General features: G+C 44.5%; 1 protein-coding gene across 8 annotated transcripts in view; it reads left to right on the forward strand.

Annotated features, from left to right (window-relative positions):
• Nucleotides 1-2,552: 2,552 nt before the first annotated feature.
• Rhot1 (ras homolog family member T1) overlaps nucleotides 2,553-12,625 on the forward strand; it is a 79,566-nt gene continuing 69,493 nt past the window's right edge. For 3 of the 8 annotated variants that reach the window (XM_048366468.1, XM_048366462.1, XM_048366466.1), the window contains exon 1: nucleotides 2,553-2,821. In XM_048366468.1, coding sequence (XP_048222425.1) covers nucleotides 2,746-2,821 — 76 coding nt within the window. In that variant the 5' untranslated portion in view covers nucleotides 2,553-2,745. Of the gene's footprint in view, nucleotides 2,822-4,185; nucleotides 4,205-9,723; nucleotides 9,939-12,625 lie in introns of those variants that run through there. The other 5 variants (XM_048366464.1, XM_048366469.1, XM_048366467.1 and 2 more) reach the window with 5 other exon arrangements.

Genomic DNA, 12,625 nt, shown 5'->3' on the forward strand with positions numbered 1-12,625 from the left:
AATCTTACTTGTTTCTCTCATACTTAAAAAGTACACATCCTTATGCCATAGAGGAAGGAACAGGCCCAGAGAAATAAAAGAATTTACTCATGATCACATAACTACTAGGTGAGAGAATCTAGATTCTACCCTAGAAAATTGCCCAGGAACTCCAAACTGTTTCAAGAGATTCCATGGTGGGCTGGGAATGTGGCTTAGCAGTAGAGTGCTTGCCTGGCATACATGAAGCCCTGGCTTCAATTCCTCAGTACCACATAAACAGAACAGGCTGGAAGTGGCACTGTGGTTCAAGTGGTAGAGTGCTAGCCTTGAGCAGAAAAAAGCCAGGGACAGTGCTCAGGCCCTGAGTGCAAATCCTAGGACTGGGAGAGAAACAGAGAGAGACAGAGAGACAGAGAGACAAAGAGAGATTTTCCATGGCTTCTCCTAGGAAAAAGGGAGCTCATTATTAGGCACGTGTGTGTGTGTGTGTGTGTGTGTGTGTGTATGTGTGTGTGTGTGTGTGTACAAGTACTAGGTCTTGAACTCAGGGGGCCTGGGCACTGTACCTTGGCTCTTTTGCTGAAGGTTAGAGCTTTACCATTTGAGTCACAGCTACACTTCCAACTTCTTTTTGGTGGTTAATTGGAGATAAGAGTATCACAGACTTGCCTACCCATGCTGGCTTTCAACCTCCATCCTCAGATCTCAGCCTGCTGAGTAGTTAGGATTATAGGTGTGAGCCACCTGTGCCAGGTACATTTTAACCTATTTAAAAATTGTAGAACTTAGGGCTGTGGATATGGCCTAGTGGCAAGAGTGCCTGCCTCGTATACATGAGGCCCTGGGTTCGATTCCCCAGCACCACATATACAGAAAATGGCCAGAAGTGGCACTGTGGCTCAAGTGGCAGAGTGCTAGCTTTGAGCAAAAAGAAGCCAGGGACAGTGCTCAGGCCCTGAGTCCAAGCCCCAGGATTGGCCAAAAAAAAAAAAATTGTAGAACTTAACTGGAGAGACAAAAGGTGAACAAATGCAGCAATGGATGGTACTCATTGGACACTATGTTGAAAATGAACTATATAACTTGTGGGTGGAGTTGGGAGTGAAAAACTGGGAGAGTGCTAGGGAAGGGGTGACATTTTCCTAAACCTTTACCTGACTTATGTAACTGTCACCCCTCTGTACAATAACAATAAATAAAAAAACTTGTATGATCTAATATTTAAGAAAGCAAAAAGGAAATGATGTAGTTGGCTCTTCCTCATTAAACATATATTGACTATATAGATGCATATGTAATATACAATCACTTAATGACAAGGATACATCCTGAGAAGAGGATCTTTTTTTTTTTTTGATCAGTCCTGGGGCTTGGACTCAGGGCCTGAGCACTGTCCCTGGCTTCTTTTTGCTCAAGGCTAGTACTCTACCACTTGAGCCACAGCGCCACTTCTGGCCAGTTTCTATATATGGGGTGCTGAGGAATCGAACCCAGGGCTTCATATATACGAGGCAAGCACTCTTGCCACTAGGCCATATTTTTTCCCCAGCCCTGGGAAGAGCATCTTAAAGTGATTTTTGTCTTTGTGAAAACATCACAGAGTATATTTACACAAACCTGCATACTATCGGCCACTCTACACCCAGGCTATATGTTATAGCCATTGTGGTACATGTGGTACATTATTGATTAAAATATTTATTTTTTGTCAGTTGTGGGGCTTGAACTTAGGGCCTGGGTGCTGCCCCTGAGCTCTTTTGCTCAAGGCTAGCACTCTACCATTTTAAGCTGCAGTGCCACTTCCAGTTTTCTGGTGGCTAATTGGCATTAAGAGCGTCACAGACTTTCCAGCCCAGGCTGACTTTGAACCTGGATCCTCATATCTCAGCCTCCCAAGTAACAGGAACAATAGGCATGAGCCACCAGCACCCAGCTAATATAAATGTTTTGTCAGGCATCAATGGCTTTGTATGTAGCCCAGACTGACCTGGAACTCAACATCCTCCTGCCCCATCTTCTCAAGTGCTGGGATTATAGGCATACAGCACAGCCTTGCTTAACTAACTTGATATTATAATTGTATTTTATAAGCATCATAGATGAGAAGCAGCTAGCGTACTGGGCTGTAGAGAGTGTGCGCAGGGCTGGATCCTGGGAGGCAATCATCCTGTCCAGTCAAACATTTTAAGATGGTTATGTCCAACCAGGTGGGGATACAACTGAAAACCAGGGAGGCAGGGTCCGAGAAGATTCCTGCACTAAGTCACTGCCAAGCTCTTGACCTTGGACAAGGAACGTCTTCTGTTCCTATTTCTGTGAAATAGATGTGACTAAAGAATCTGCACCTAGAATTCCCCACCTAGAGTGCATCCTGGGGTTGGTTGTGCCTGCGGAGAGGGGGCGAGGCTCTCCTTGCCCTGCGCTACCGCAAACCCGACAGCAGGGGTCGCTGTTCAGACACTGCTACTGCTTGCGTTTCGGAAATTTTGTCCCTCACCACCCGCCGTCGTCCCCACTGCGGCCGCCGCCGTCGCCGCCGCTGCCGCCGCTGCCGCTGCCGCCGCTGCCGCCGCCCGCGGAGCCCGAGTAGGCGGAGCTGGTGCCGTCCGGGCTCCGGAGCAGGGTGGCAGCCAGGGAGGCGGCGCGGCGCGCCCGGGCGGCCGGAGCTCGGGCCGAGCGGCTGGGGAGGCTGGCAGGTGTCGCGGTCGACGCGGGCAGAGCGGTGCGCCGGGCCGGGCGCTGCGGGGGAGTGGAGTTCCGTCCATGCGTGCGGGCCGAGCGCGGCCCCTGAGAGCCTTCGACATGAAGAAGGACGTGCGGATCTTGCTGGTGGGAGAACGTGAGTCCGCGCGCCGGGGCGGGCCTCCGCCTGCCCGGCCCTCCTCCTCGTCCCTGCTGCCCGGGGTCCTCTCTCCGCAACCCTGGGCGGGTTGCTATCTCCCGAGCCCCTCGCCGCGTTCCTGTCTGACCCCCCCCCCCCCCGCCGCCAGCCGGCCGGCGGCCCTCCATCTCCCCCCCGCCCCTTCGCCTCACCTGGGCCGCCCCACGACCTCCCGCGTCCTGACCCCCGCGGGCTGCCTCGGTGCCTAACGCCCGGCCGCGCGGCCCCGCCGAGGTCCCGCGGCCTCCCTCTCCAGTCCTCCCAGGCCGCCTGCCGTCTTCCGTGGAGATCCCCCCCTCCCCCTGTCACTCACCCGGAGGAAAGGACAGATATGGGGCCGACCCACGGGGCCGCGGGATCCGACTCCGGGGGAGAGGGGGTTGGGACTCGAACTCGTGGACTTGTAGGGCAAAGTCAGAGGATTTATTTCTTACATTTTGCCCTGGCCTTTTTTTTTTTTTTTTTTGTAAGGCTCTTCGTGTGCACTGACATTAATATAGCATTGACTGGGCCTGGCGTGTGGTGGGTTGGTACTGACTAGCCAGTGCGAGGCCCTCCCTGGGTTCAATCCCTAGCATCTGAGAGAAAAAGAAAAGAAAAAAAAAAAGTTGAAGATAGTCTTGTGCTTGTGCTTGGAAATAAGTCCTGGTACTCCAGGGATGTCATCCCCAGATCGACTCTCCGTTTCAGGTTGTACAAATATTAATGAAATTCGGCGGGGTGGGGTGAGGGTGGGGAGGAAGAAGACGTCCTTTAGTTGAGACAATGATTGTTACCTGAAACCTCCCCCCCTTTCTTTCACTCTTTTTAAATATTATTCTATAACTACTTGGTAGTTAATTTAAAAAATTTCAAGTAGGCAGCTGAGACTCCCAACATACATGTACACGTTTAGATTTCTTTTTTTTTTTTTTTTTTTTTGCCTATAAAATAAAGGAGAAATGCTTCTGCAGGTTGTCCTGAGGACAAAACAGCAGGGACTTCTAGATATCATTGTGCAAATTATATTACTCCCTCGGTCATTGGAACGGAAGTAAAAAAGTGGTCTAGGGAGGACTGGCTTTATTAGTGTTAAAGTACCTTAGTTAATACTAGTGCTGATTTGAAGCATCTTATTCTGAATCACATTCCTTTGTTTTGTGCAGGTACTGGGGCTTGAACTCAGGGCCTGAACTCTTACTTGGCTTTTTACACAAGGATGCTACTCTACTATTTGAGCCACACCTACACTTCAGCTTATTTCTGGTTAATTGGAGATAAAAGCCTCAGAGACTTTTCTGCTCCAGCTGGCTTCGAACCTTGATCCTCAGATCTCAGCCTCCTAAGTAGCTAAGATTACAGGTGTGAGCCACCTGTATCTGCCTCCACAGTACATTTTGAGCAGCCCCTATAAGGTCACACCCATGTACTCCCAAGGAAGAAAGCAACACATCAAAAAATAATTTTTTGCAGTGTTCTTTGATGTTCACTAACATTTCAGTTCTGTTTGCCTGCTGCTTGGGGAAATCTTCCTTAAAAAACAGAATTTGGAAGTAAACTTTGTGAGACAAAGTTTACTTTGCGAGACATAGTTTACTTTGCAGTTAAGAATTTTAGGTTTTTGTGGGGTTTTTTGGGGGGAGAGTGAGGAGGGATCCTAATGACTGAACCCAGGGCCTTGTGCATTGTAGGCAAGTGCTCTGCCACTTAAGCTACAACCCTAGCACTGAATTTTAGGTTTTATTTATAACTTTATCTGTATTTCACATGAAGTTTTTTGACAAAGTTCAGGAAGGTGTTATTAGCATATGATTCATGCTTATGCATTTAGAGCAAGACTAGGAAAAGTGAGCAGATGACCCACTTAAAAACTGAGCCTTAATGCTATTATAGTTTACAGGTACATTACTTTTATGCTAATTTTTAAAGGTTCTTTATTTTGAGTTTAATTTCAGATATAGGAATCAATTCTGTAATATTAGTGTATAAAGTATCTAAAAAGAAATGTTATACAGTTGTGTAAGACATAGAATATCTAAGTTAAAAATGTTAACTCAGAAGTACATAGAACAATTCAAAGTTGCTAGAAAAACTACAAGTCATATCCTTTTTTTTTTTCCCCCTAGGGCTTGAACTCAGTGCATGGGCACTGTCCCTGAGTTCTTTTGCTAAAGGCTAATGCTCTACCACTCTGAGCCAAGGCTCCACTTCCAGGTTTTGAGTGCTTAATTGGAGATAAGAGTCTAACAGGGACTTTTCTGCCTTGGCTGGCTTCGAACTGTAATCTTTAGATCTCAACCTCTGAGTAGCAAGGATTACAGGCATGAGCCACTGATGCCCTGCTACAAGTCATATTCTTTAGAGATGAAAGCTAATAAAACTGTGAGAGTTTTCTGGTGATAGGAAGAAACTTGACAGAAGAGAAAGCCTTAAGGTTTTATTGTTTATTTATTTGAGACAGTCTCACTGTATAACCAAGACTGGTCTCAAATTCAGTATTCTTCTGACTCTACCTCTCAAGTGCTGGGATTATAGGCATCTACCACTATGCTTGGCTCAAAAGCCTCAGTTTCTGAGGAAGGAACTTTAACAGGTCAGTACTACTGGGCTAGTGGTGAACACTTAGTGGTGAACATTCCTAGATGCCCAGGATACTAAGAAGGAGAATAATCAGTTCCAGGCAACTTAGTGAGACTATGTCTGAAAATAAAATATAAAAAAGGCCTAGAATTTATAAGGCCTTGGATTCAAACCTCACTCTACTATCAAACATAAAAAGGTTGAGACCAAAACTTTAGGGTATTATAAAAGTAGATATAGTATTATACTTAATTGAAACTTAATTCAATTATTTTACTTTATTTTTTTGTCAATCCTGGGGCTTGGGACTCAAGGCCTGAGCACTGTCCCTGGCTTCTATTTTGCTCAAGGCTAGCATTCTACCTCTTGAGCCACAGCACCATTTCTGGCGTTTTCTGTTTATGTGTTACTGAGGAATCAAACTCAGGGCTTCATGCAAGCTAGGAAAGCACTATATTGCTAAGCCACATTCCCAGCCCAGTTCAATTATTTTAAAGGTTGGTATTTGTAGGGGAAATGTTTGAGGCTTTAGTTTTTGGGACTGAATGTAAATATTTGTTAGATGTCAGATTCACTGAAGTACTTTAATGCTAGGTAAACATAAGTGTGACCAAGACTATTTTGATACTGATCTATGGATTTAGTATCTCCATTGCTAATATTAGAATGCTGTGGTATTGGGCTGGGAATATGGCCTAGTGGCAAGAGTGCTTGCCTCGTATACATGAAGACCTGGGTTCGATTCCTCAGCACCACATATATAGAAAATGGCCAGAAGTGGTGCTGTGGCAGAGTGCTAGCCTTGAGCAAAGAGAAGCCAGGGACAGTGCTCAAGCCCTGAGTCCAAGGCCCAGGACTGGCAAAAAAAAAAAAAAAAAAAGAAAGTGATTTTGAGTTGCTACTTTGAATGAATCTAGTTTTCGCTTGTTTTAAGATGGTTGATTGTGGGGCAGGGAAGAGCAAGCAAAAAGTATTCTCTCTGGTATTACCATTTTAAAGTGCATTCACTCATTTTCTTTCATTTCATTACATTTTCCTGTTGTCAGTGCCAGTCCCTGTAGCAACTTCACTTACTGAAGTTCTGAAGTAGTGCTGAATGATTTCAACATTGTGTTGCAAAACCCTTACATGAAACTGTTAAGACGAAATGAATCTTTTCTTGGCCTACTTCTGATCCATCCAGGCTTTAATGATAACCAATTGTGTAATGTTTATTTAGTGCTTAGATCAGAAAGTTAAGCTGTCTGTAAGATTTTGTTTTCAGAGAAAGACAAAGTACTTCAGATATTATTCATATCTTAGCTTGATTATTAACATAACAAATATCATTCATACCAGATCAAAAGTCAGTTTCTATTCTTAAAACATTTAAAATGTCCTTGAAAACCTTGTTCTTCAGATCATGATTTTTCATGATCAGATTTATTGGTTGGAGGCAAGGTGCTCTAGTTGAAGCCTGTAATCATAGCTACTTGGAAGGCAGAGGTCTGGAGGATTTTGGTTCAAGACTAGGCTGCTCAAAAAAGTCCTCTAGAGCCAGGTGTTGGTGGCTCACGCCTGTAGTCCTAGCTACTCAGGAGGCTGAGAACTGAGAATCACAATTCAAAGCCAATCTGGACAGGAAAGTCTGTAAGACTCTCTTATCTCCAGTTAACCACCAGAAAATGAAGTGGCGCTGTGGCTCAAAGTAGTAGAGCACTAGCCTTGAGTAAAAATGTTCAGAGACAGTGCCTAGGCCCTGAGTTTAAGCCCCATGGCCACCAACCAAAAAAGTCCTCTAGAGTCCATCTCAACCAACAGTTGTGTGTGGTGACATGAGCCTGTCATTTCAGCTGTGCAGGAAAGCACAAGTAGGAAGATCATGGTCCAGGCTAGGCCAGGCATAAACCTGAGATTCTATCTTGAAAGTAACACCAGAGTGCTGGCAGAGTAGTGGTAGAGCACCTGCCTACCAAGTTTGAAGGCCTAAGTTCAAAGCCTAGTAATGCCAAAAAGAATTTGCCTGGCTGGGAACTAGATTTGTTTTTAGTTGCTTAGCAAATGTGTTTGTTACAGTAGAATTACCATAAGTTTTATTATCCTTGTATCCAACCATGTAAATGCATACTAGTTTTCAAAAAATTTTTTTCTTTTTTGCCAGTCCTGGCGCTTGGACTCAGGGCCTGAGCACTGTCCCTGGCTTCTTTTTGCTCAAGGCTAGCACTCTGCCACTTGAGCCATAGCGCCTCTTCTTTCCTATATCTGTGGTGCTGAGGAATCAAACACAGGGCTTCATGTATAGAAGGCAAGCACTCTTGCCACTAGGCCATATTCCCAGCCCCACTAGTTTTACTTTTTTTTTTTTTTTGCCAGTCCTGGGCCTTGGACTCAGGGCCTGAGCACTGTCCCTGGCTTCTTCCCGCTCAAGGCTAGCACTCTGCCACTTGAGCCACAGCGCCGCTTCTGGCCGTTTTCCGTATATGTGGTGCTGGGGCCTCGTGTATCCGAGGCAGGCACTCTTGCCGCTAGGCTATATCCCCAGCCCCCTAGTTTTACATTTTATGAAGCTTTTTTTGTTTTTGGGGTGTGTGTATGTGTGTGGTGTGCATGTGCGCTCCATTACTAGGGATTGAATTCAGGGTTTGCACTCTTAGCTTTTTCATTCATGTCTGATGCTCTGCTATTTGTGTCATATCTTCATTTCTGGCTTTTTGCTGATTAATTGGAGATAAACGTCTTTCAGATTTGTCTGCCTGGACTGGCTTTGAACCACAGTTATCAGTTCTCATCCTCCTGACTGGCTAGAATTATGAGCCATTGGCACCTGTCATGAAGTTGTTTTATTTTTCTGTTGAAGTCATTAAGAAAATAGAACTGGGGCTGGGGATATAGCCTAGTGGCAAGAGTGCCTGCCTCGGATACACGAGGCCCTAGGTTCGATTCCCCAGCACCACATATACAGAAAACGGCCAGAAGCGGCGCTGTGGCTCAAGTGGCAGAGTGCTAGCCTTGAGCGGGAAGAAGCCAGGGACAGTGCTCAGGCCCTGAGTCCAAGGCCCAGGACTGGCCAAAAAAAAAAAAAAAAAAAAAAAAAAATAGAACTGAGCCAGACATCAATGGCTTATCCCTATAATCCTGGCTACTTAGGAGGCTGAGAGAAGGAAGATTATGGTCAAGGCTAGCCTGGGCCAAAAAGTTCATGAGGCCTCCTTTTAATCCATACCTGGAAGCAGTGTGGCATGTGCCTGTCATCCCAAGCTATGTTGGAGCCTGCTATTGTCATGATTGCAGTTTCATGCCAGCCTTGGCAAGAAAAGCCCATGAAACTCCATCTCCAAGGATGGAAGCTGCATCTGGTGGCATAGGCCAGTGATCCTAGCAATTGTGAGAAGCCTAAAGGTGGCAGATTGCAGTCTGAGTAGAAAGCTAGACCTATCCTTAAACAACAACAAAACCCAAAAATCTGATGCTGGTGGCTCATTCCTGTAAGAGTCTTGAGAGGCTGAAATCTACTCAAAAGGCTGAAATCAGGATTGTGGTTCCAAGCCTGGATAAGAAAGTTAATGAGATTTTTATTTTTATTTTTTTGAGTCCTGGTGCTTGAACTCTGGGACTGGGCACTGTCTTTGAGCTTTTGTGTTCAAGGCTAGAACTCTACCACCTGAGCCACAGCTCCACTTCTGGTGTGTGTGTTTAGTTGAAGATAAAAATCTCTTGGACTTCCCCGCCCAGGCTGACTTTAAACTGTGATCCTCAGATCTCAGCCTCCTAAGAAGCTAGGATTACAGGAGATAAGAGTTATTGCCAGGGGCTGGGAATATGGCCGAGTGCTCGCCTCATATACATGAAGCCCTGGGTTCGATTCCTCAGCACCACATATATAGAAAAAGCCAGAAGTGGTGCTAGCCTTGAGCAAAAAGAAGCCAGAGACAGTGGTCACGCCCTGAATCCAAGCCCCAGGACTGGCCAAAAAACAAAAACAGTTATCTGCAATTAACCACCAGAAAACTGGAAGTAGAGCAGAGAATCAAAGAGCTAGGGCTCTAGCTTAAGCCAAAGAGCTCATGGACAGCATTAAGGCCCTGAGTTCAAGCCCCAGGACCAGTGCAAATAAATAAATAGATAGATAGATAGATAGATAAACAAACCTACATATTTTTTAACTGTTCCAAGAAAAAATATTCCTATAGATGAATAAAATCCTAAGTTTTCCTTTATTATACAGATTTTTATATTTGTGATTATATACAAATATCACATAAGATATATTTTATAATAAAATCTATAATTTATAACACATTTATAATCAAATATGTAGAATAGAATACAAATTTGATACATTGAGTATAAATATGAGCATTAATATGAAAGATTAAAAATTATTTAGACATCTAATGTTCTCTAGTCTATTTTCTATTCATTTGGCCTGAGAAATACTGAAGCAGTCTACAAAAAGCAAGGCCACAATTATCCCCAAGGACAGTCTCTGATCCAGTTCAACACAACATACCTCCTGACTGAGACTCCATGCTTCTAAGTAGGTCATCCATGGAAAACATAATTCATTACTATAAAATAAGTTATCTGAGTTTATCCAGGCTACAAACTTCTTTGTCTTTTCATCACATGTTTTTAGCATTGATATGGCAGCAAGTTTCTGATATTCATGAAGCAGAAATAATGTTCTACAGTTCCAATTACCACCCTTCCAGCTATATTGGCAATTTTTCTTACTCAACAGAAACCCAAATAGCAAAAAATTCTACTCATTTTATCTGTTTATTTGTTAAGAAGGCATGTGGGTCCTTCCTGAATAACTGTAATTAGAACACAGTAATGGGAATAGGGTGACTATGGAGTTATATTTTTAATTGGTAATCCTTAGCATTTGGAGAAATAATATTGTTCCCAAGGAAGATTTCATTGACCATATTCTGGTGATGTGGCCTGTAGAACAAAGCAGTCTCACATCCATCTATAACCTATCCCCTCTCCTTCAAGCCTGGTCAACACTAGGGCTCAGCTAGTGCTGGAAAAGCAAAAACGACGGTAGAGAGTAGGTCTTGATTCATAGGTGAGGATGAACAGAATAAGCTCTTCATGGAGAATGGACTCAGTGTGTTCAAAAGTCCTTGGCCATAAGGTGTCATCTAAATACACCAGATATAAATGTATAATTTAAATTGGAGCAGTTTAATCTATATTTTTATTTGTAAAATTATTATCTTAAGTAGTTGTACAAAGGAGTTTCCAGGGCTGGGGATATAGCCTAGTGGCAAGAGTGCCTGCCTCGGATACACGAGGCCCTAGGTTCGATTCCCCAGCACCACATATACAGAAAACGGCCAGTAGCGGCACTGTGGCTCAAGTGGCAGAGTGCTAGCCTTGAGCGGGAAGAAGCCAGGGACAGTGCTCAGGCCCTGAGTCCAAGGCCCACGACTGGCCAAAAAAAAAAAAAAAAAAAAGGAGTTTCCATTTAACATGTCAGTTTATGAGTATAATGAATCTTGATCAGTATTATCCCTTCATTATTTTATCCAGTTTAATTTTTAAGTATGGTAACTCAACAAGAAAACCCAGAATGGAAAGCAATGACTCTAAAATGATTTTTTTTTTCCCCTTTGGCCAGTCCTGGGGCTTGGACTCAGGGCCTGAGCACCCTCCCTGGCTTCTTCCCGCTCAAGGCTAGCACTCTGCCACTTGAGCCACAGTGCCACTTCTGGCCATATATATATATTTTTTTTTGGCCAGTCCTGGGCCTTGGACTCAGGGCCTGAGCACCCTCCCTGGCTTCTTCCCGCTCAAGGCTAGCACTCTGCCACCTGAGCCACAGCGCCCCTTCTGGCCGTTTTCCATATATGTGGTGCTGGGGAATCGAACCAAGAGCTTCATGTGTAGGAGGCAAGCACTCTTGCCACTAGGCCATATTCCCAGTCTGGCCATTTTCTGTATATGTGGTGCTGGGGAATTGAACCCAGGCCCTCACGTATATGAGACAAGCACTCTTGCCACTAGGCCATATCCCCAGCCCCTCTAAAATGATTTTAAGTTGTCTTCTAAAATAAATGCTGGCCTATACTTCAGACTTTGCTTTTACTTAAAGAACCCCCCCCCAAAAAAAAGTAATTGAGTTTTTATATTGAAGAAATGCACATTCTTTGATTTTTTCAAAGTTATTTTACTTTATACACCTGGTGGACTTTTTATATTGTATTGAGTGGTAACTGACCTTAAATTCTTTTCCAGATGAGACAGGATATGTATAAATAAAAATACTACACGGTAAGAAGTAACTGAGATTAGTAACTCAGACTGAAGTATCTCTACTCCTTGTCTGTATCTTCAAGCATAAGTATGACTGTTTAATTGGAGTGTTTTACATTGCCTTCTCGGGATGTTTTCTGTCTTGTCTCAGATACTTACACTGTTAGAATATACCTGGTTGCCGAATTGTAGTTTGATAGGATTCTGCTCAGGCAGGTAGAACTGCCCTTTGGACTAATGAACTGAGCTAGGAAGAAAGCTATGCTTGGGTTGGAGGGGTGGCTCAAGTGGCAGAGTGCAAGGCCCTAAGTTCAAACCCCCAGTATTGCAAGAATCTGTTCTCAGTCTCTCACTGGAGACATAGGAGGTCCTAGAGAAAAGCAGGAAACTAACCAGGAAAAAAGTTGTTCTAATAGGTTTTGAGGGCTTGTGAATATGGCCTAGTGGTAAAGTGCTTGCCTCACAATCTTTTTTTTTTGGCCAGTCCTGGGCCTTGGACTCAGGGCCTGAGCACTGTCCCTGGCTTCTTCCCGCTCAAGGCTAGCACTCTGCCACTTGAGCCACAGCGCCGCTTTCTGGCCGTTTTCTGTATATGTGGTGCTGGGGAATCGAACCTAGGGCCTCGTGTATCCGAGGCAGGCACTCTTGCCACTAGGCTATATCCCCAGCCCTGCCTCACAATCTTGAAGCCCTAGGTTCCATTCCTCAGCATCACACACACACACATACACACACACACATATATATGAAAGCCAGAAGTAGCACTGTGAGAAGTAGCACTGTGGCTCAAGTGGTAGAGTGCTAGCCTTGAGCAAAAAGAAGCCAGGGACAATACTCAGGCCCTGAGTTCAAGCCCCACAACTGGCAAAAAAAAAAGTTTTGAGGGATGACCTAACCCTGGGTTTAATCCCCAGCAGCAGTATAGTGGTATGGATGAGGAAGAGTTTTAAGAGTAACAGA

Source organism: Perognathus longimembris, chromosome 17, assembly GCF_023159225.1.
Source record: "Perognathus longimembris pacificus isolate PPM17 chromosome 17, ASM2315922v1, whole genome shotgun sequence".
NCBI lineage: Eukaryota > Metazoa > Chordata > Mammalia > Rodentia > Heteromyidae > Perognathus > Perognathus longimembris.